The sequence below is a fragment of the Panthera pardus genome, unplaced genomic scaffold (assembly GCF_024362965.1).
Source record: "Panthera pardus isolate Hobbes unplaced genomic scaffold, ASM2436296v1 HiC_scaffold_13, whole genome shotgun sequence".
NCBI classification, from domain to species: domain Eukaryota; kingdom Metazoa; phylum Chordata; class Mammalia; order Carnivora; family Felidae; genus Panthera; species Panthera pardus.
The window spans coordinates 132,067,269-132,090,289 of NW_026526688.1; the positions used below are offsets into that span (position 1 = coordinate 132,067,269).

The following is a 23,021-nucleotide window of genomic DNA, read 5'->3' on the forward strand; positions in this document are numbered from 1 at the left end:
GGCAATTTTGTTGACACGTTCAACAAGAAAGTCATTTGTATCTTTTATTAGAACAGTTGGAATAGGAGAAGCACCACTTCAGCCAAGACGGGAGAGAAAAGCAAAATTCTGTCTTCTTTAATGCACTGTGTTTTAGGGTCACCTTGTTGCAACAGCCTCACCTATATCATTATTAATATGTCTCACATGCAGAACCATAATTCTAAAAGAGCGGCTAAACACAATGAATACTCAACAGGGCTTTCACGTTAATTTCAGTTCTTAATTTTATTTTTGAGAATATTTCCCTGAAGGGGTAAACAAGGTGAGGTAGGATCAGCCAAATCCTCTGCTGTTGTTGATAGCAACTTGAAGCGCTTCTTCTACTCTTTCCATCGTAGAGTATTTAGGAAGGTAGAGGACACTAATACACGTCTGTGCTCTTATGGGATCTTTTTCATTCATATTTTCAGGACAGCAAAATGTTATTTTCATGTTCTTTAAACCTTTTACTTGAATTCTGTCAGTTCCTGTAAGAAACACTAGAAAAAAGAATAATATTGAGTGATCTGCTTTCCAGAGACCAAGGTTTATGGGGAGAAAAAATATATGTATTTATTCAAAAACATTTACTAAGGGCCCATGTGCAGAGTTCTGCATCAGCAACTGATACACTGTCCCTGCCTTCAAGCAGCTCAATAGTCTGGCTGGAAATATAATATTCTTATGCAGAAAAAGACAAATAGCAAAAGAAAACTAAAAGGGTGGAAGACAGCCAAACAAGGTGCCACGGAATAAAATGCTTCCTGAGGGAAACTGCTGTGTGTGGTTCGAGCAGGGACAGACAATCAGGCTGGGATGACTGGGGAGACTTCAGAGAGCTCGGAATTGAGATGGACCTTTAAGGAGGGGAAGGCTTATAGCAGTAACCAGGAGGTGGGTGAAGGTTAAAGGCAGGGTAAGGAGCTGCAGAGAAAACCTGGAGGAGGGTGAGTACAAAGGGAGCTTAAGAATGTAGAGACCATGGAACTGTTTGGCTGGAACAAAAACTTCTTGTAAGAGGTAAGATTAGAAAGTTAGGCTGGGTTTCTAGAGAAGTCTGAGTGCCTTCCAACATACATGTTATCTACAAAAATAAGAACAAAAAGATAAATGTTTCTCAAAAACAAGTATGGAAATTTTGTAAGAAAATTAGAGGGAAAAAGTCATTAAGCAAAGTTGTAGAAAAACCGAATAAGCATGAAACTGAGATCAAAATGTGGAAGGTGAGGTAAAAAGGCTTGGAGACAATGACATCGTAAAACTTGGTTAATCCCACAAAGCCTGAATAACTGAGTCACAAGTACAGAAAGCAGAAGAAATATCTAACTTGGATGGAGAACTGAAGAAACATTTGAAAGCAATAGGCAGGGTTGAAATCACAGGGAAAAAGACCCATATTAACATTTATTTTTTTGATGTCAGGACAGCCTGGCCTAGAGAACATCCAACTGGACTAGGAATGGCTCTTATACTAGGATTTGTTGCAAATGGTGCCTATGACAAGGTTTGCTTAGCCCAAAGAAAAGACATAAGATATAGATCTACTCCCGATGTAATACCTACCGAGGAATTTTTTCTTTTCCTCCAAAGTCAATTTGTGTAAAGCCTTCCAAAACATCACTATGGTAGGATGTGAATTGTCGTATCCTTCTTCATAATGTGCATTCTAGAGAAAAAAAAGTGCAAAAAAAGAGTACTCAGGAAATAGGAAAAAGAAATTTAAATTCAAACTTCTAGGCCTTTATGATCTACCTTTTCAAATGTTTCCCAGTCATAATCTGTATTCCCAACTATCACATCCTTCAGTTCTTCTGGATGGAAAAATTCAATGATATCCTTCTCACACACTTTGTAAAATCCTCTTTGGAATTCTTCATAAACTGCCTTCACAGAGATGTTGAAGATGTAATTGACACACTTAGAAACATAGTCTCTCCTTTAATAAAACAAAAAAATGATTTCAGCTTACAGCAATACCCTGAACAAAAGTGGTAGGGGGGCGGGGAAAGTGGGAAGGATAAAAATAACTAGAAACCCTAACAATACAGTGCTTACCATGTACATATAGCTATTTTTCATATATTATCTAATTTAATCTTCATACACTCTCAGGGCAGATTGTTAGGACATTTTAGTAAAAATACTGACACACTGAAGGTACATATTTGCTCAAGGTCACACAGTTCAGAGAAATGACACAGATTAGAACAGAAAAAGTATGGAAAAATAACACCCAATCTGCTAATGCTTTAGGGGAATGGGCTTGGAAGATGGGGGAAATTTCCTATTTTATTTTATGGTCTTCTGTGCTGTCTGAATTTATGCTAGTGAGTAACTACTATTAGTATTTGTGGTTAAATACAAATAAAGAGGGGGATTTCTGCTTCTAGCTTTAATGGGGTAGCTTATAGCAAATTACTCCCAGTGAGAAGAACTAGAAAAATCCAGATAATACACAAAAACACATCTAGCTCCAGGCTTCCAAATGTGAGTCAAGACTCAAGAGGCCTCTTCATGAAGACAGAAGGGAAGCCCTCTGAAGTGAGTCCCACATTTTTCCCTTTTGGCCATTTGCTAACACAGGCAAAGGGATCAGGCAAAAAGTAGTTAAGAGGCAGAGAACTTTCTTATGTCTATCAATAATACCACGGATAAATTGAGAGTACTCATAAAATACAGAACTGAAAATCTTCTATTTCTTGATCTGTATACTTATGTACTTTTCTGTATGTTCTACTTTAATACAAAGTTTTTTTTAAAGATAAAGATTAAAAGATTAAAGAAAACTAGGGGTGCCTGGGTGGCTCAGTTGGATAAGCATCCGACTTTGGCTCCCATCATGATTATATGGTTCGTGGGTTTGAGCCCCACATTAGGCTCTGTACTGACAGCTCAGAGCCTGGATCCTGCTTCCGATTCTGTGTATCCCTTTCTCTCTCTCTCTGCCCCTCTCCCACTCGTACTCTGTAAAAAAAAAAGATTAAAGAAAACTAGTTGGCTTACACCATAATGCTCACTTGGCGGTATCCCTCTGCCTCTCTGACCAACTATCAATGGAACATTCTATAATCCCAAACTGTGGCTTTAAAATAGCATCCTATAAGGTGTTGAGAACTCAAGATACCACCATAATATAATATTAACAGATACTAAGTACTGCTCCAGACCAGGCACCACTGTAGACCACTCTAGGTACCAGATATACAAGGATGAACATGACCCAGTGCCCACCTTCATGGAGCTCATGCTAGTGGGGGAAATATAGACAGTAAACAAATAAACCCAAAAGGTAGGTAATGGTGATACGAAAAGAAAAAGTAGAGACAAAAGATAAGGGAAGGCCTCTCTGAGAAAGCCATTTCCTTCCTCACCAGAATATAAACTCCAGGAGACACACACATACACACAACACATACCAACTCTCTGCCTTGTTAAACAATGATAAATTTGGAATGGAAAATTATATAAACAAAACAAGTATTTTACTTCTCTGTACCTACTTGTTAGTCTGGTCAACAATTATGCATCTTCCATTAGGAATTAAGTCTACATCATTTTTGTCCCAGTGCACCTGTAATCACAAAAAAACTCAGATATCTCCAAAACAATCCTAAACAATCTATTATCAATAAACACTTTGAAACATACCTCTTTTCCTTAATATCTTGTAAAACTATATATTTTAGTCATAAAAACTAGCAAGGTATGAACACATGAAAAATTATCTTTATCATGAAGAATGAAAAACAAATTTTTATAGAATCATCTATTTTAGCTTATCATACTGAAAAAAACTGGCAAATTGCCATATCTCAGTAATCATTTTATGTAGTATAGACCTACGTCGTAGATTTGCAAACATGGCCACAAATTCTTCCCAGCCTGGTATTCAAGCTTCTTTGCAGTGTGACTTTTCAATACTCCCTGCCCACCTCGATCAAGAGGAGAAGTTTTTATCTTCAGCTCTTGAAGCTGGGTGTGGCCATGTGAGGTGTACTCTGGCCAATGGGATCTGACAGAAGTAAAAGCTTAAAAAGAAGCTTGTATGTTGAGGCTTGCACCTCTTTGTAATCCTGAGACAATTCTGTAAGGATACCTCAAGCAGCCTACTGGGGAATAAGAAACCCCTAGAACAGAAAAGCTGTTCTAGCCCATACCCCACAAACCAGCCAACAACTAGGTATTCAAGCCAAGGCCAGTATGAACCATCCAGCTCAGCAGTCAATTCACTCCAGAAATTCAATGAATTGTTTGTTTTAAGCCACTAAATTTAGCTGTTGTTTGTTACATAGTAAAATCTAACTGATATGCCCAGGTCATAAAAAATGAGGAAAAAAACCCCTTCTGCACTAATTCAGAAGTCTGTTATTTTGTTAAAGAGTGGCATGCCGGGGCGCCTGGGTGGCGCAGTCGGTTAAGCGTCCGACTTCAGCCAGGTCACGATCTCGCGGTCCGTGAGTTCGAGCCCCGCGTCAGGCTCTGGGCTGATGGCTCGGAGCCTGGAGCCTGTTTCCGATTCTGTGTCTCCCTCTCTCTCTGCCCCTCCCCCGTTCATGCTCTGTCTCTCTCTGTCCCAAAAATAAATAAAAAAATGTTGAAAAAAAAAAAAAAAAAAAAAAAAAAAAGAGTGGCATGCCTAGATAAATATGTAAAAGGGTAATCAGATTAAATGAAGCCAATTCTGACAGTTTACTCACATTAAAATATATATAAAATACTTCTCCAAAGTCATCACCTTCATCATCCAGAAGTGTTTGCAAACTCCTAAAGAACAAATAATTTTGTTATTTAAAAGTCAATAATCAATTACTAGATAGATCATCTAAAATAAATGTCAAGTGCATGACTATTCGGAAGGTGGGAGGTCAGGGAGTTAGTTAATTAACACTGCCCATTTCTCTGTGTACTGATAGCCAGACACCAACTACAAGTGTGAAGTTTACGAGTATTTGCAATTCTGTAAGTTCTCTTCCTTCCATCCTTACTTCCTTTACCCAGTGATTGTAGGTTTCTATTTAGAAGATTGATAATGTATTTTTTTAAGAGAAAGTTATTTTTATTTTTTTTTAATGTTTATTTATTTTTGAGAGAGAGAGCATGCACATGTGAGCAGGGAAGGGGCAGAGAAAGAGGGAGACAGAAAATCTCAAGCAGGCTCCGCCACCATCAGCACAGAGTCCAATGTGGGGATCGGATCCACCATGAGATCATGACTTCAGCTGAAATCAAGAGCCAGACGCCCAAACTACTGAGCCACCCAGGTGCCCCAGAACTGATCATGTATGTAACTGATACCCAAACTCATTCAAATCAGTGTTATCTTTACTTAAAATTTGAACTTCACTTACAGAATAAATACCCTCTTTCTAAATATCAGGGATCACTTAGGAAATCTGAGGTATGAGAAGGTCACAGAATGTTCTCTGCATCTATATCCCAATATCATCAAGCTTCAGACAGACATGAATTTGATCACCTTAACTGTTTCAAAGGCATCTGTGTGAATATAGGTTATATTAGGATGGATAGCAGCCAGTCTTTTTGTGTCTCCAACCTCTCTTGTCCTATGGTACCTCACACATAGTTTTAAAGTTGTATATCTCATTATATTTGCTCATTCACTCATTTATTCATTCAACTAACATTTATTAAGCACCCAATGTAGCAGGCATAAGGGATATAAAGTTCAGACATTACTGTCAATGAACCCTGAGACTAGCAGTAGTAGGTAAGATATGCTGATGGAAGTCTCCTCTACAGTACACTGTTTGTGAATACCAAGGAAGCTGCCTCCAAAACTAAAACTAAAATAGTGCTAATATCTTATACCTACTTATATGGGATACCTCCCCTATCCCATTTTCTACCACCCCCAAACTAGGTTACAAATACCAGTTTGCAGGGTGCCGTTTCCCCTTTTGTTAAGGGATCTCATGAAGAACAGATAAATTCTTTCATCTTATTGAAGTTACACCTATTAATCTTTAATGTTAGTACTTTTTATTTTTATGTCTTAATTAAAACTGCAATGGTGAGAAAGAGATCTGTCCATATTTTCAACATGTTTGCATTTAATATTTAAGTCCTTCATCCACACGAAGTTGATTTTTGTACATGGTATAAGGTTATCAGCTCTCATTTTTTCCCATATGCTTGAACTGACGATACTCCTGTTCCCATTAATCTGGTATGCTACCTCTAACAAGTTCCATAGGTGCATGGGTCAGTTTCTGACCTGCACTCCTACTGTGCTGTCCTAATACAGCTTTCTAAAAATTCTTAATATCTGGTAGGCCAAGTTCCCTATCCCTATTCACCTTTTTCTGCTAGCAGTTCTTGGCCTTCTGCTCACCCATATACATTTTATAATCAGTTTGTGAAATTTCATGGAAAGCCTGCTGAGATTAAAACTGGAGTTTCACTGAATACCAAGATCAGTGGCTTTCCATGTGTGACCCAGACCAGAAACTTCTGGAAATCTCTAAGGACTTCACAAGTGACCTATGAGGTCAAAACTATTTTCATAATCATACCAAAATATTACTCACCTTTTTCACATTCTGTCTTAAGTATAGAAGGCAGTTTTCCACAGGCTATATTATGTGATAGCTAATAGAATGAATGTTTACGTATCCTCTATTTAAAACATTTATCACCTTTAATTTCTAATACTGTAAATACTGACAAATACAACCAACATAAGGATAAGCTCTTTGGGGTCTTCAATACTTTTTAAGTCTTTAGACCTAAAAGTGTGAAAAACATGCATACCGATATAATGATCTTTATTTTACGTGTACTAATGTTGATGTGTTTTAAGATTATTAAGTCTTCTTAGGCATTTGTATTATTACATCATTTTCATTGTTCTAGGAAAAAATAATACATTTATTTCCTCCTCTCCAAATCTTGTGCTTTTGATACTTTTTCCTTATCAACAGTATAATTAGTATAGTGATTAACAGTTGGATGACGGGAGCACTTGAGTGGCTCAATTGGTTAAGTGTCCTACTCTTCGTTTTGGCTCAGGTCATGATCTCACAGTTCATGAGTTTGAGCCCTGCATCGGGCTCTGCTCTGATAGCATGGAGCCATCAGAGGGGATTCTTCTCTCCCTCTCTCTGTGCCCCTCCCTGGCTTGTGACCGCATGCCCTCTCTCTCAAAAATAAATAACAAATATTAAAAAAAAAATTTTTTTTAAAGTTGGATGCTGGAGACAGACTATGTTCAATTTCATGGTTTTGTCACTATGGAGTCTGGGACAAGTTACCTAACCTGTCTGTTTGTTTCCTCATCTGTGAAATGGGGATACTAACAATAGGACCATACTACTATTCTCATTCTTTTGAAAATCTACATAGGATTCCATTGCATAAATAAGTCAAAAATACAGAATTCCTTTACTGAAAAACATTCAGGTATTCCACGCATTATGGACTATGTAATACAATACACATTTGTATGGAGAAATCCTTGCATGGTTGTATTATTTCTGAAAGTAAAATGCCTAGAAGTACAACTGCTAAGTCAAAGAGGCAAACACATTTTTGATTCAGATTAAGTGCTACCATACTGTTCTCTGAAAAGGAACCACCAATTTACATGTCCGCTATTAATACCTGAAATTAGAACAAACCTTTTCCCAAATCCTCACAAACACTATACAGCATCAGTATTTCAATCTGTCAGTCTAAAGCACAAATCAGCCTCTGATTTCAATCTGTATTCTAGGATGAGTGGGGAGATTAAGCCATTCTAAATTTTTTTTGTGTGGGTTGTCTTCTTGTATACTTTGCCAATTTTTCTTATGGATTCATAGGAACACTTTATACAGCAGGGCTATTACCCCTTTCTCTTACCAGTATTTTTTTGTGAGGTGGTAGCTTGGCTTTTTAGCTTAGAAATAAGTTTTCACTTTAAAGGTGATGATATGAAATGAGATTTATTTTTTTTTTTTTTAAATTTTTTTTTCAACGTTTTTTATTTATTTTTGGGACAGAGAGAGACAGAGCATGAATGGGGGAGGGGCAGAGAGAGAGGGAGACACAGAATCGGAAACAGGCTCCAGGCTCCGAGCCATCAGCCCAGAGCCTGACGCGGGGCTCGAACTCACGGACCGCGAGATCGTGACCTGGCTGAAGTCGGACGCTTAACCGACTGCGCCACCCAGGCGCCCCTGAAATGAGATTTAAAATAAAAATCACTTGCAGATTTCGCACCATGGTATAACTTATGCTCTGTCCATGACTTTCTACACAAGTAAAGTGCAAAGATTAATGCAAGCACTGAGGAGAGGAGGAAAATCAACTTGTCTTCATTTTAGAAAGTTCAATTATTATCCAACAATTCTTTCCAAAATTAAAACTGATTTAAAGTATCTACAATGGGGGTGCCTGGGTGGCTCAGCTAGTGGAATGTCCTGAGATTGAGCCCACACTGGGCTCTGTGCAGTGTGGAGCCTGCTTGGGGTTCTCTCTCCCTCTCTTTCTCTCTGCCCCTTCCCTGCTCTTGCTCTCTCTGTCTCAAAAAAAAAAAAAAAAAAAAAGTACCTACAATGTTGAACATGAAAATACTATTAGAGTGTGTGTTTTTAAATATTTACAGGAACACCTTGGAGATACTGTAGTTTGGTTCAAGACCACCATAATAAAGCAATTATCCCAACAGAGTAAGTCCAAAGGATTATTTGTTTTCTCAGTGCATATAAAAGTTATGTTTGCACATATACTGTATTCTATTAAGTATTCAATAGCATTATATCTAAAAAAAACAATGTGCATACCTTAATTTAAAAATACTTTATTGATAAAAGTGTAACTATCCTCTGAGTTCTCATCAAGTTTTAGTTACTGATCACACATCACCATAACAAATATAATGGAAAATTTTGAAATACTACGAACATTACCAAAATGTGACACAGAGACACAAAGTCAGCAAATGCTGTTGGAAAAATGCCTTGACATGGGTTGCCACAAACCTTCAATTTGTAAAAAAAAATGCTACTAACTGTGAAGCACAACAAAATAGTAAAAGGTATGCCTATATCTGAATATATATTATATGGAGTTCTAGAAAAAGAACTATGTTTACTTACTTTCCCAAAACAGGGCTAAGTTCTTTTAAGTCTTCCAGTGATGGCGCCTGGTTCAACAGTTTCTTAAACAGGGCCAGTGGAAAAGGGATGTTGGCAACATTGAAATTGAATAGAGAAAGTCCACACAGAACCCCAAAGAAGAAATATCTCTTCTTCTCAAATTTAGGCTGCAAAGAGAAAAAAACAAAAAACCAAAAACCTAATGTGTTATAATTTTTACAAGTAAAACAAAATTTTTATATTAGGTACACCTTTTCACCCTTTCACAAAATGAAATCACAAATTAAAATAAAAAAACTTGTAAGAATATTTAGAGTTTATGTACAGTCATTAAGTCAATTTCAATCTCTGCCACAGGAACAGAAATAGAATTATACAAACTGAAGTTTTCTCAATTTCTTTTCACAGCCATTGCCTTCAAATTCATTGGGAAAAATAGAACTGAACAACAACAAAAAAAAGAATGCCTGAGAAAGGAAGGGTTCTTTTTTATCTATACATTCTATAAATGGTCAATAACAAATACTGCTTAAATTTTCCTGTGTAGGCAGAAATAGGAACCCAGCGAAAAAGAGACTCTATTTTAAAGAAAATCATCACCTTATTAAAATTGAAGATTATCTCCATAATTCTATGTACCAGTAATTCCTCTCCTAAAACGAAACAGTCTAGACAACCTAATTTTCAATGGTATGTGACATGCATTTACTGTCATGATAACCATAAGCAAAGAGGAGAAGACTTACCCTGACAGGAAACCACATGTAGGAAGCCTCCTCAGGATATGTGAACATCCCATATTCTGGACGGGTCATCTCCTCAAACAGACAGTGGAAAAATTCTACCTTGACTCCTCCAGAGTCAAGCCCAATTTCTCCACTAAATGAAACCTGAGGAAACAGAACAAGTAACACATCACTTCCAGGGCTCTGTATTGCTATGTATTAAAGCTCATTTAATAATAGTTACAGTAAGGGGTGTCCGACTGTTCAGCTGGAAGAGATTGTGACTCTTGATCTTGGGGTCCTGAGTTTAAGCCTCTTATTGGTACAGAGACTGCTTTATAAAACTTAAAAAAAAAAAAGCTACAGTGAACATGATCTGTAGACCCAAGTATTTGGTAAATAACATGGTATTACCATATTTAATCTTCCCATTAATTCTATGAGGTGATAAAGCTTCAAGAATGAATTTATTTATTTATTTATTTATTTATTTATTTATTTATTTTTCCTCTTGGTACTTTTTTTTTTCCAATATATGAAATTTATTGTCAAATTGGTTTCCATACAACACCCAGTGCTCATCCCAAAAGGTGCCCTCCTCAATACCCATCACCCACCCTCCCCTCCCTCCCACCCTCCATCAACCCTCAGTTTGTTCTCAGTTTTTAAGAGTCTCTTATGCTTTGGCTCTCTCCCACTCTAACCTCTTTTTTTTTTTTTTTCTTCCCCTCCCCGATGGGTTTCTGTTAAGTTTCTCGGGATCCACATAAGAGTGAAACCATATGGTATCTGCCTTTCTCTGTATGGCTTATTTCACTTAGCATCACACTCTCCAGTTCCATCCACGTTGCTACAAAGGGCCATATTTCGTTCTTTCTCATTGCCACGTAGTATTCCATTGTGTATATAAACCACAATTTCTTTATCCATTCATCAGTTGATGGACATTTAGGCTCTTTCCATAATTTGGCTATTGTTGAGAGTTAAAGCTTCAAGAATTTAAATAACTTCCCCAACGTGACACACGGCTAAGAGGTGCAGCCTCCATTTAATCCTGGGTCTGTCAAGTCTCAGAGCCAGCCTTCTTTAGCTACTAATCTCACCTCAATGGGCATCATTATTATATAATAAAGTATCTTGAGCATAATTAAAAAAACAAATAAAAAAATTTTCAAAAAACTGAAAAACCAGAGCACACATAAAGTATTTATTGGCTTGGTTGTTTACTCCCTGAGAAGGCACCTGTTGACACCAATTCCTCCCTAGGATGATTCTGTCATAACCCTCCTTTACTTCTCCGATTACTCGCTCATTCCTGCCTTTCCTTCTTGGAATCCCTCACTTTGGTGTACAAATGTGGTAAGGTCTCCCTTATTCTTAAAAGAAGAAGAAAAATCTCAACATTCCCCATCTTCAATATAGACAATCCTGGCTTCTACGGTTGCTAAATTCTGGAGAATTGTGTACACCAGCTTCCAAACCTATTTCTCTGCTTAAATGCTCTCTCCAAGAGGACCTGGAACCTGTGAACCCCCAATTCCAGGGACTTGTTCTCATGTCTCCTCTCCTTGATTTTATGAACTCATTTTACCCTACTGATCACCTCTTCTTTCTTCATACCCTCTTCTCCCTTGCTTTCTCTTAAAAAGCATTAATTGGGTTTTTACTTCTCTCTTCTTTTTCCTGCTGCTTTAACACCAGAAATGCCTGTGGTTCTGTGCTATTTCTGTTCTTTTTGCTCTTTCCCTGGATGTTTGATTTCTCTTTAAAACTTCACATATCACTTACAGGCATTTAACCTTCAAATCCACTCTCATCCTATCTTCTCTCCTGACTGACACACACTCCTATCTGAAGGCCTGCTTAACATTTCTGTCAGGATATTCCACTGGCACTTCACCCACAGCTTTTACTGGTTTGTTTGGATGAATGTCTCTTCCATTTTCTAGAGATCCAAGTTTCAAAACCTCAGTGAGTTATTTAAAATCTGTGTAAGGCCAGGTATCAAGTCCTCTGCTCCCTCCTGTGGACAAGCTCCTTAATGTCACAAAAACTCTGTTTTCTCCTAAGATTCTCGGAAAGATTAAATAGGATAACATACAAAATGCCTCACACAGTCTGGAAAGTGGTCGCTGCTCATCAAATGTTACCTAAGTTTTTTAAATGTATGAAATATGGGGCGCCTGGGTGGCTCAGTCGGTTTAGTGTCTGACTTCAGCTCAGGTCATGATCTCACGGTCTGTGGGTTCAAGCCCCGTGTTGGGCTCTGTGCTGACAGCTTGGAGCCTGGAGCCTGCTTCAGATTCTGTGTCTCCCTCTCTCTCTGCCCCTCCCCTGCTCATGCTCTGTCTCTCTCTGTCTCAAAATTAAATAAAAATATTTTAAAAATAAATAAATAAAATGGATGAAATATAAAAGTGGAACTTAAATAATTCTGTGGACTGGCTGGCTGGCTGGCACAGGTAAAATTCGCATAATGAGTCTTAGATTTTTTTTAACGATCTATGTGGAGAATATGTAGAAGCAGTTCCTCTCAGGCGAGGCGGGGGGGTTGGGGGGGGGTGGGGTGGGAAGTGCAGTGACAGGGGGAGCGTGGGGCTGCCTTGTGACCTGGCTGCATTCCCCCTTTTCCTCACAGCTGCCCAAAGATAACAAGAAGAAAGATGCTGGAAAGCCAGCCAAAAAAAGACAAAGACCCAGTGAACAAATATGGGGCAAGGCCAAAAAGAAGAAGTGGCCCAAAGGCAAAGTTCAGGACAAGCTCAATAACCTGGTCTTGTCTGGCAAAGCAAGTTCCCAACTATAAGCTTCTAACTCCAGCTGTCATCTCTGAGAGACTGAAGATTCAAGGACCCCTGGTCAGGGAAGCCCTTTAGGAGCTCCTTTGTAAAGGAGTTTATTAAATAAAAATAAAAATAAAGTAATTTCTTCTCTGGAAGAACCACGGTTACATCTTTTTAGATCTTCCTTCTCTCTGCAGCAAAAATATTGAGAATTATACTTTACCATTAACTCCCTCCTCAGATCTTCATTCTCAAACTGATTTAGGTGACTCAAAACATCCTCAATCAAGTGATTCCTTCTGACTGTCAGATTGAATGTAGGCAACAAAGATAATTCGGACCTTCCGTGTTCCACAACTCCGGCCAACCGCATACAAGCTCTAAATTTTTTCTCCTAGGAAAACCAATGTTTTACTTCATTTCACCATTTGCTCTAAGTAGGAATTTACAAACGGGAATAAACTGGTTCAATTTATCATGAGTGCACATCACAAACATTTATGAAAAGAGCTTTGTTTACATATGCCACTGGAGAGAAGCTATACATTCAGTATTCACGCTCAGTAAGCAGAAGAGACACCAAAGGAATGAAAAGCTTTGTGGAGCCAACCAGAGTCAGCAGGGAAGTGACCAACTGTGGGCTCTATTGGTCCACTTTATCCTGCAAACACAATTATTAATACTTCAGGTTACCAAAGCTAATTACCATGATTAGGCTAAGAATTAGCAGATACTAAAGCAGTATGCTAAACAGAACATTCTCACTTGGAAAAGAATCTCAGTAGCTTAGAAAGAAAGCAGGTGGGGCACCAGGGTGTCTCAGTCGACTGAGCGCCCAACTAATGTCAGCTCAGGTCATGATCCCAGGGTTGTGGGATCGAGCCCCATGTCAGGCTATGTGCTCAGCATGGAGGCTGTTCAGGGTTCTCTCGCTCTCCCTCTGTCCCTCTCCCATGCTGGTGCGCTAAAATAAGATTTAAAAAAAAAAAAGAAAAAGAAAGCAAGCAAGCATGCTGCAGGAAAAGTTCAGGTATGACAGACCTCTCTGAAGTCATCCTAATCTCAGAGGAAAACCCAACAAGAGATTTTAAAGATGATCTAAGAAGTTATACAGGAGACAGCAAGAGAGACAAGACACACACACACACACACAAAGACTATCTGACCAAATGGCAATTTGAGATCATTAAAGTCTAAGGCTCTTGACGAAACAACAATCAAATATCAGTTCCATAAAATTATTACTGGAGGCCTGTTTAAAATTAGGAGAGGGGCACCCTAGGTGGCTCAGTCGGTTGAGCTCAACTGTTGATTTTGGCTCAGGTCAAACCTGATCCCAGGGTCGTGGGATGGAGCCCCACACTGGTGCTGAGCATGGAGTCTGCTTAATATTCTCTCTCTTTCTCTCTCTCCCTCTGTCCCTCTCCCTTGTTCACACTCTCACTCTTTCTTAAAAAAATAAGAATAAATAAAAATTAGGAGAGAACAGCTACAAGAGTTGAAAAAATGAAAAAAAAAAGTTCTTGTATCTTTTTCCTTTCATTTTCCTGTTAAATAGTTCATTAATGGTCATACTCATAAATCAATTTCCTATTTTGTTTTATAATGGTTAACTTCATTATGTAGAAGTATCTACTTGTACAACATACATTTAAATATTACTCATATATACATACACGGATGCATATATAAAAGTGATAAGAACTAAAGCTCTTGAGACTTAAACTTCCCTAAGCGTTTTCTTTTTTAAATATTTTTAATATTTAAAAATTGTTATTTTAATATTTATTTTGAGACAGAGTGCGCACACAAGTGGGGGAGTGATAGAGAGAGAGGGTGAGAGAGGATCCCAAGCAGACTCCATGCTATCAGCACAGAACACAATGAGGGGTTCCTTCTCACAAACCGTGAGATCATGACCTGAGCTAATATCAAGAGTCAGATACTTAACCGACTGAACCACCCAGGCTCCCCTCCCTAGGCATTTTCAATTGTCCAGTTTTAAATTCAAAATCACTTTTCCAGATATGCTGACAAACAGAATGAACTCACCTGATGATAGTTCATTGAAAAGGGGATATTTTTACAAACCTTTATCATGGTATCATCAGAGTATCATCCATTTATGTGTGTCTGCATTTCAAGAATCCTGTCACCTGTATTCCCACTGCTATGTTTTTATTATTATTATTATTATTATTATTATTATTATTACTATTACTATTATTAGACTGGGCCTCCTTAAATACTGGTGCTAATCCCAACCAAACCCAAGTCTGCTATGCCTCTCTAAGTCCCATTCAGAAGACCTATAGACAGGCTCCAACCTCAAGTAAAAGCCCTACAAATTAGGTCAGCTGCCCATCCACTACCCTTCACTACTGAGGCCTTAATGTGCCTCAAGGCCAAGCCAATCCAAATGATGACCGTCTTTCTTGCCATCTTTATTAGTCTAAGCTCCATGAATGTTACAACCATTGGTTTTACCAGTGGGTAGCTCCCTTATCAACCCCCAAAATACTGTATACTTATGAAGGCATTTATCATTTAATAAAGACAAAGACAAAGACATACATACCTGTATTTTTAAAAGTGAATCTGCATATAGTAGTTTGATTTTCGACAAAATATTAAAGATAAACGGAAAATGACTGAATATGACAGGATACGGAGTGTCTACTGAAGTGTCCTAAAAATAGAAATGACGAGAATTCTGACAAATCAAAGGACAGAGAAATCTTATACCTTAGCTCACATCCTTAAACCCCTGGTAGTTTGTGGTCTCAGTTCTTACAGCCAAAGCAATCCAAATTGCTGGTCAGCAGTACTTAAATACATAAAATTCTATGAAAATGTTTTGTATATATCAATGAAAGGTATATAAACCTAGTATTATCAGCACTCATTTAATTTAGCAATTAATTATAAACTCCAGACGTTTTCCCAAAGAATATGTTCTGCTACAATCTGCACTTCTGAAATGCAAATTAGTTCAGATGCATTTAGTAAACAGGGGAATGATATAATGTGGATAGCTGAGGAGCTCATACAGGATTTCTGCCAGTCTGTGCTAGCAGCACAATTACAGCCTTCAGAGAGGAGAAAACCTCAGGTCAGCTGTTGAACTGGCAGCAACAGCTCATTAGCTTTATTTTAAGAAAATAAAAAAGAAGTATTTCTACCTGGAGCAACCGACAAGGCTGCAGACCTGTCCTGCTGGCTCCTGATGAGGCACGCTGCCCTGTACCTACAGGCAGAGCCCCACTCGCATCTATGTGAGCTCCACATCACCAGTCCTCTATTTAGGAGTGTGGATAGAATCCCACCCTTTTGTCTTGTGCAATTCATACTCTTCTGGCACTCTCCACAAGCTGCCTGCCTGTGGCTGCGCCACGTGATTTAAGGTAGCAACCACTTTTCCATTAAGGTTCTACAAAACTGCATTGGTTTTGAGGGGTCTGTCTTGCTTTTCCTATAAGTCCCGTTATTCCTACTGAGCAATTCTGCAGAATACAAGGATATTTGGAAACTCATGCACAATGTTATAGCACAAATACCTATATTAACTCAATGATGGTCAACTTTCCTCCTTTAAACGTGCCATACTTGTGGCACCTGGCTGGCTCAGTCAGTGGAGCCTGTGACTCGATCTGAGGGTTGTGAGTTCGAGTCCCACACTAGGTATAGATAACTTTTAAAAAAATTATATCTTTAAAAAAATAAAAATAAAAGTAAAAAAGAAACATGCCATACTTACCAAGTTGTTCACTCTCCAAGAAGACCTTCTATATGCATCCCCATAAAAATCAAGCCATTGTGTAAGTTCGTTTATTTTGAAAATATTTTCGGGCAGTTGACATTTAGCCTGGTTTACCTTAAATAAAATACGGCTCGTGAAAAAGTTTTATAAATGAAGACAATTTTGCTTTAGGGCTATTAATTATATTAGCAGAATAAATAAATTACATAGTTTTTCAATAAGCAGAATAAAGTTCTATCCAATTCCTCCACTGACAAAGCCCCACATTTTCAGGAACATGAAGAATACCTATAATAGCAGAAATTGATGATACGATAACTCCTACTTACTTTTAATTCATAGAAAGGTTGTAAAGAATTTTAGGTCCAAAGAAAAATACACTGCAGTATGAATCCAAAGTAGTCTTGAGGCCCAATTTTAGGCCATATTCTTCACAGCTTAACAGCATACCATTTACAGATGTTCCCCTCTGGCAAGGCATATGTGGATCATTCCCCTCCTAAACACATAGGGGAATTTTGCAGCCTTCCATCCCTTAAGATGACCAGAGTTATTTATTTTGACATGTACATGGGAACCCGGAATAGTGCTAACCATCAGTCAGTGAAGTCACTCATAATGACACTAGATGCTTTCGACATGAGTGACCATCATGTCAAGTGACCTGGTTGGACACAGTCCTAGCCTAAATGACTAATTCTCAACAGGTCTTCTAAAAGCCCCTCTTAGCTGTGTAAGCTAAGACCATTCACCTGGAATATTCTTACTGATCCTGGCCCAGACCCCAAATGATCCAAGCCTCCCAGTACCAACACCGAAAGCATTGTGAAGCTGTTTGAACCGTGAATATGGTTCTCTGGATCCTGCTGATCTCAGCCTTCCACAGTCAACAGCCTTAACATCCCCAATTATGGAAAAAGTGACTGCTTTATCCTTGTGGTATCTTGCAGTCTCCCTTTTGAGGGGGGGGTGGGGTGGGTAGTGACAATCTGATGTCACTGTCAGAGTCAAAAGGATAAAGCAAGATCCCTTGACGATTTCTTTTGTTGTTCAGTATTTATCAGCATTTTTAAAAAATTTTTTAATGTTTACTTTTGAAAAAGAGAGAGACAGAGCGTGAGCAGGGAAGGGGCAGAGAGAGACAGAGATACAGAATCCAAAGCAGGCTCCAGACTCTGAGCTGTCAGTACAGAGCCAGATGCAGGGCTCAAACCCATGAGCTGTGAGATCATGACCTGAGCCGAAGTCGGACACTTAATCGACTGAGCCACCCACATGCCCAGGATTCTCTTTTTTAAGTGAAAAAAGCTCATTAGAATACATTTTCCCTGAGCTCTTCAATAAATTTCTCAAGTTTTCAAAACCCAAATTATTTTCTTTTACTAATCTTTCTCTTTTGTATAAAACTTCTAAAGATAGCCAAGGATAGGCACTGCTTTTTAGCAGTGTGGCAGAATTCTTTTTGTTTAGCAGTATGACAGATTAGCTACCTTGATTCACTGAAAACAACCAGAAATACAGGAGAAAGTGTGAACAAATATTTTTAATTCAACACTAATACTGTAAGTAAATATGAAATAATCACATCAAAAACAAAGTGAAGGTGGCATTTGCCTTGAAAACATTTGCCAGAACTGGTGACCTGAACTTCGGTTTGCAATGGCTGGGGCTTTGGAGAGAGGAGACAAAACCCAGACTGTTCAAATTATAGAGCCAATAATAGAACACCACCTCATAAATCTGGGATCCAAAAGGGCTAAACCATCACAGTGAGGGTAAACTAGAAATGAACAGGCTCTTTCCTCCATTCCTACATCAACCCACCCCCACACCTTGACTCAAGCCCATGAAGTGAACTGCAGCTAGTTAAAACGGTGCCAAGCTGTGGAAAAAATATCACCCATAGCATTTGCACTCACAAAAGGACTTTCCTGAAAATTCGCACACTGCATTCACACCATACCTAGAGATCTAAAGAGCTTCAAATCAAGAATTTAATTTAAAGTAGTACCAAACTGCCAAGTGGTTAAGTTGTTTTTAAGTTACTTGGGCAACTCTTTTCACTTCTTTGGGCCCAACTGTATTGATTTATTGAACGGGGATTGGATTAAACTAGGCATCACAGATGTAATGCCTACAGGATCTTGATGGTGTCTTAACAAATGAGGCCTGCTGACTGTAAGACAGTAAGGTATAGAGGAGACTACCAAATTGCAGAATTCATGTCTCACCTGAAAAATACAATAACAGTATCAGACCCCTTTTCCTAAATGCTTTAGTTTTCCAAGAGAAACCAAAAGTTTAAATTTAAAAGTTTAAATTTCGGTTTCCAAGAGAAACCAAAAGTTTAAATTTAAGTGGTGAAACTAAATGCATTAAAAAAACATGTCAAGGGGTGCCTGGCTGGTGCAGTCAGTGGAGTGTGCGACTCTTGATCTCAAGGTTGTGGGTTCAAGCCCTGCACTGGGTATAGAGATTACTTTAAAAAAAAAAAAAAAAGAAAAAAGAAAAGAAAAAAAAGAAAGAAAGAAAGTAGTACCAAACCAAAGTGGTGTCTCCTGGCAGAAGCGAATTCTCCCTGGAGAAACAGCTCTCAAAGAATTCCAAAAGATAATGTTCCAAGGAACATGAACATGAACATGAACATGAACACACACACACACACACACACACACACAGAGTCATAAAACACACAATAACGAAGGCGCTATAAGGAAGATTCAACAGAAGCAAGAGAGGACACAGCTGGCCTGTAAAGACTTCACATACCAAAGGTATAACTTCTATAGATTTAATTAAGGAAAAATGGAAGCCTGAAAATAAAGGCAAGATGAAGATACCATAAATAATGACCAAGAATAAAAAGTTTCAAAAAAACAATTCTTTAAGTGAAAAACTTCTGCGAGTGAAAAACACTAATTACTTGAAATAAAAACTCAAAGGGCAGTTTTATTAGCAGGCAAAATTACTGAAAAGAGAATTCATGGAAAGATATGGCTGAAGAAATCAAATCATCCAGAATGGGATGCAATCAGAGACAGAAAATAGGACAGAAAGGTTAAGAGACATGGAAGACAGAGTGAGATGGTCTAACATATAAACTGGAATTTCAGTAGGAAGGGAGGAAGTCAACATTTGTTTGGATTTAAAATGGTAACAATTTAAGAACATCCTTGATAGGTTATTTTCAAAAGCCCTAAACATTCTATTTAATAGTGATATTCAAATTTTTCCTTTAAAATCACAAACAAGGGGCACCTGGCTGGCTCAGTCAGTGGAGCATGTGACTCTTTATCTTGGGGTTCAAGCCTCACGCTGGACACAGAGATAACTTAAAATACTTAGGGGCACCCGGATGGCTCAGTCATTAAGCGTCCAACTTTGGCTCAGGTCATGATCTCACAGTTCGTGGTTTTGAGCCCCACATTGGGCTCTCTGCTGTCAGTACAGAGCCTGCTTTGGATGCTCTGTCCCCCTTTCTTTCTGCTCCTCCTCCCCCACTTATGTGGTCTCTCTCTCTCTCCAAAATAAATAAACATATACAAAAAAATTGCTTTAATAAAATACTTAAAAATAAATAAAATCACAAATAAGATAAGAACCTATTATGACCAACAGTTCTATTCAACAGGGACTGTACCAAGGTACACAAAGGCTTAGCCAATGCAACATGGCAAAGGAAAAAAATAAAATGTATGTGAATTAGAAAGAAAAAAAAGTGTTTTTCTCAAATACATGATTGCATGCACAGGAAATACAAAAGAACCTACAGGTAAATTACTAGATAAGAATGTGAAAATTAATCAAATTTGCTGGCTATAAAAAAATATTCAAAAACTAATGCATCCCTACAAACCAACAGATAATATAATTTTTAAAAGATACCATCTATAAAATCTAAAAAAACTAAATATAGTGAAACAGATTTAACTAAACATATCCAAGACTTTCATAGTAAAATAACACAATTTTTTTGAAAGACTTTAAAGACTATCTAATAAGTGGAAGAAACAGACACCATGAAAATTCATAATAGTAAAGAGATCAATTCTCCCCAAAGTGAAATATAGATTCAATGCAATTCCAATCAAATTCCCAGTAAGATTTTTGTTTGTTTGTGTGCATTGCCTATCAGCAGGGAAAGGAAAGGATTTCAGTAAGGGATGCTTGGTAATTATTTTCATATGGAAAATAATAAAATATAAATTTAACATAAATTTCCAATTGGATCAAACACCAAACTGTGAAAGGCAAAGCCAAAATTAATACTCCCTTTAGACCTGGATATGAGTGGCTTTCTGCTCTGGATCCATGACTTATAGGTCCTTGCCCTGGCCTTCCTCCAGCCAATCCCTTTCTCAAAAAAGTAAAACTAAGATAAGAAGTCTGCAGAGCAAGGGGCCCTGACTACATGCACAGGCCTCTTCCCCTGCATGGTTTCTCGAGAGTAGACTGTATTACAGGTGAGCACAGTCCTAGGTTCTGGTGCTCCAAAGGTGGCTAAGGTGCAGCTGTCATGGAGGCAGGGACGGAATGCAGACGTATGGGTTGTGGACATATGGCCACACGTGGGTACATGATACCTCCAGTGTGGGACAAAATCAAGGGAGGAAAAGAAGAGGACATATGGAGGCATCTGCCTTGAACCTCCACCTTTCAGTGAAAAACTCCATAAGGAGTCTAAGATTTCTAAATTTAAATCCTCCCCAGTCATTAGGAAAGTTTATTTATCAAGGTGGGTGGGTAGAGAATACTTTATTTCAGAGTATATTTATTCCAGTTTTTTGGCTAGGTTTCTAACCTTTTAAATATTAGACATAGTTATATGGGACTCTGTTTAACCTCTCCCTCAGGCTCCAACTGTCACTTCTGTTACAAGACTATCTAGAGCAGCTTTCAGGCCAAAATCTTATTGGAACACAGCCTCACCCATTCTTTTTAAATTTTTTTAAATAATTTTTTTGACGTTTATTTATTTTTGAGAGAGAGAAAGAGACAAAGAGTAAGCAGGGGAGGGGCAGAGAGAGACAGAGACACAGAATTCGAAGCAGGCTCAAGACTCTGAACTGTCAGCACAGAGCCTGACACGGGGCTCAAACTCACAAACTGAGATCATGACCTGATCCGAAATTGGATGCTCAAACTACTGAGCCACCCAGAGGTCCCCCACGCATTCATTTTTGTATTGCCTATGGCTGCTTTCATGATGTTACCACAGAGTGTAATAGTTGTACCTATAACAGATATGCCTAACAAAGTCTAAAATACTTACTACTCTCTGGTCCTTTCCAAAAAGACCTCCTGATTTATGGTAATAATTTAAAAACTTGGAAGAAAAAAAAGCTTAGAATAAGACACAAAGAGTAAAAATAAAAACTATAAAAGACTAAATTATCAAATTTATCTGTATTAAAATTAAGAATGTGGTTGGGGTGCCTGGGTGGCTCAGTTGGTTAAGTGTCTGACTCTTGATTTCGGCTCAGGTCATGATCTCACTTTTCATGAGAGTGAGCCCCACATCGGGCTCCGTGCTGACAGTGCGTAGCCTGCTTGGGACTCTCTCCCTCTCTTTCTCCCCACCGCCCCTCCACATGCACATGCTCTCTCTCTCAAAATAAACAAACATTTAAAAAAAGATTAAGAATGGGGGTTGATAAAAAAAAGAAAACACCACAAAGTGAAAAGCCAAGCTACAAACTGGGATATGACATTTGCAACACATACAATTGACAAAGGACTGATTTACAACATAAAAAGAACCCCTATAATCAATAAAAAAAAAGTCAAATACATTTAAACTGAATGAAAGTCACACAGACCTTTGACACAAGAAACAAATATTGCAATTATAAACATGACAACATGCTCCAATGCATTAGAACCAGGGAAATAGAGTTAAAATCATAATTTGATATCATTTAATACTGAAAATACTTTCTAAATTTTAAAACCAGACTTGGAGCAACAGGTACTCTCATCGTGACTTGGAAAGGATTTAAATTAGTCCAACCATTTTGGAAGACAGTTTGTCACTATCAATAAAGAACACATACATATCCTACAACCTATCAATGCCAAAACTAGGTATGGAGTGTACAAACCAAACTTTGACCCATGAATGCCAAGGTATGTGTATGAAAATATATACAGCAGCATCTTTTCTCATTGAAGAAGCACCCCTCCCCCCAAAACTGTGACCATTACATATCTCCCTTAATTCTGGAATGGATAATTATGCTAAGATTCACGCTATGGACCACAATGTAGGAGTGAAAATGAAATGCATCCATAAATACTAATTGGGATAAATCTACAAAGCAAAATGTTATGCAGTAAGTGTACATTTCACTCAGATACATTTCAAAAATAGCAAAATTAAACGACATAGTCTCTCAAGACATATACGGTACTAAAACCATAAAGGGAATGATTAACCCAAAATCCAGGATTTTGGAGGTACAAATCTCCAGGTGTGGAGGTGTAAGATACACAGACATTTCTAAAGTACTGAAAATGTTTTCTTTTTTTTTTTTTTTAACGTTTATTTATTTTTGAGACAGAGAGAGACACAGCATGAACGGGGGAGGGTCAGAGAGAGAGGGAGACACAGAATCTGAAACAGGCTCCAGGCTCT

At 38.1% G+C, this 23,021-nt stretch overlaps 1 protein-coding gene across 2 annotated transcripts in view; it reads right to left on the reverse strand.

Annotated features, from left to right (window-relative positions):
- Positions 1–248: 248 nt before the first annotated feature.
- HERC5 (HECT and RLD domain containing E3 ubiquitin protein ligase 5) overlaps positions 249–23,021 on the reverse strand; it is a 47,072-nt gene continuing 24,299 nt past the window's right edge. For both annotated transcript variants that reach the window (XM_019464616.2, XM_019464623.2), the window contains exons 14-23: positions 16,385–16,501; positions 15,206–15,316; positions 12,851–13,021; positions 9,866–10,009; positions 9,120–9,286; positions 4,719–4,785; positions 3,522–3,592; positions 1,774–1,957; positions 1,585–1,687; positions 249–521 (exon numbers count right to left, since the gene is read on the reverse strand). In XM_019464616.2, coding sequence (XP_019320161.2) covers positions 316–521; positions 1,585–1,687; positions 1,774–1,957; positions 3,522–3,592; positions 4,719–4,785; positions 9,120–9,286; positions 9,866–10,009; positions 12,851–13,021; positions 15,206–15,316; positions 16,385–16,501 — 1,341 coding nt within the window. In that variant the 3' untranslated portion in view covers positions 249–315. The remainder of the gene's footprint in view (positions 522–1,584; positions 1,688–1,773; positions 1,958–3,521; positions 3,593–4,718; positions 4,786–9,119; positions 9,287–9,865; positions 10,010–12,850; positions 13,022–15,205; positions 15,317–16,384; positions 16,502–23,021) is intronic.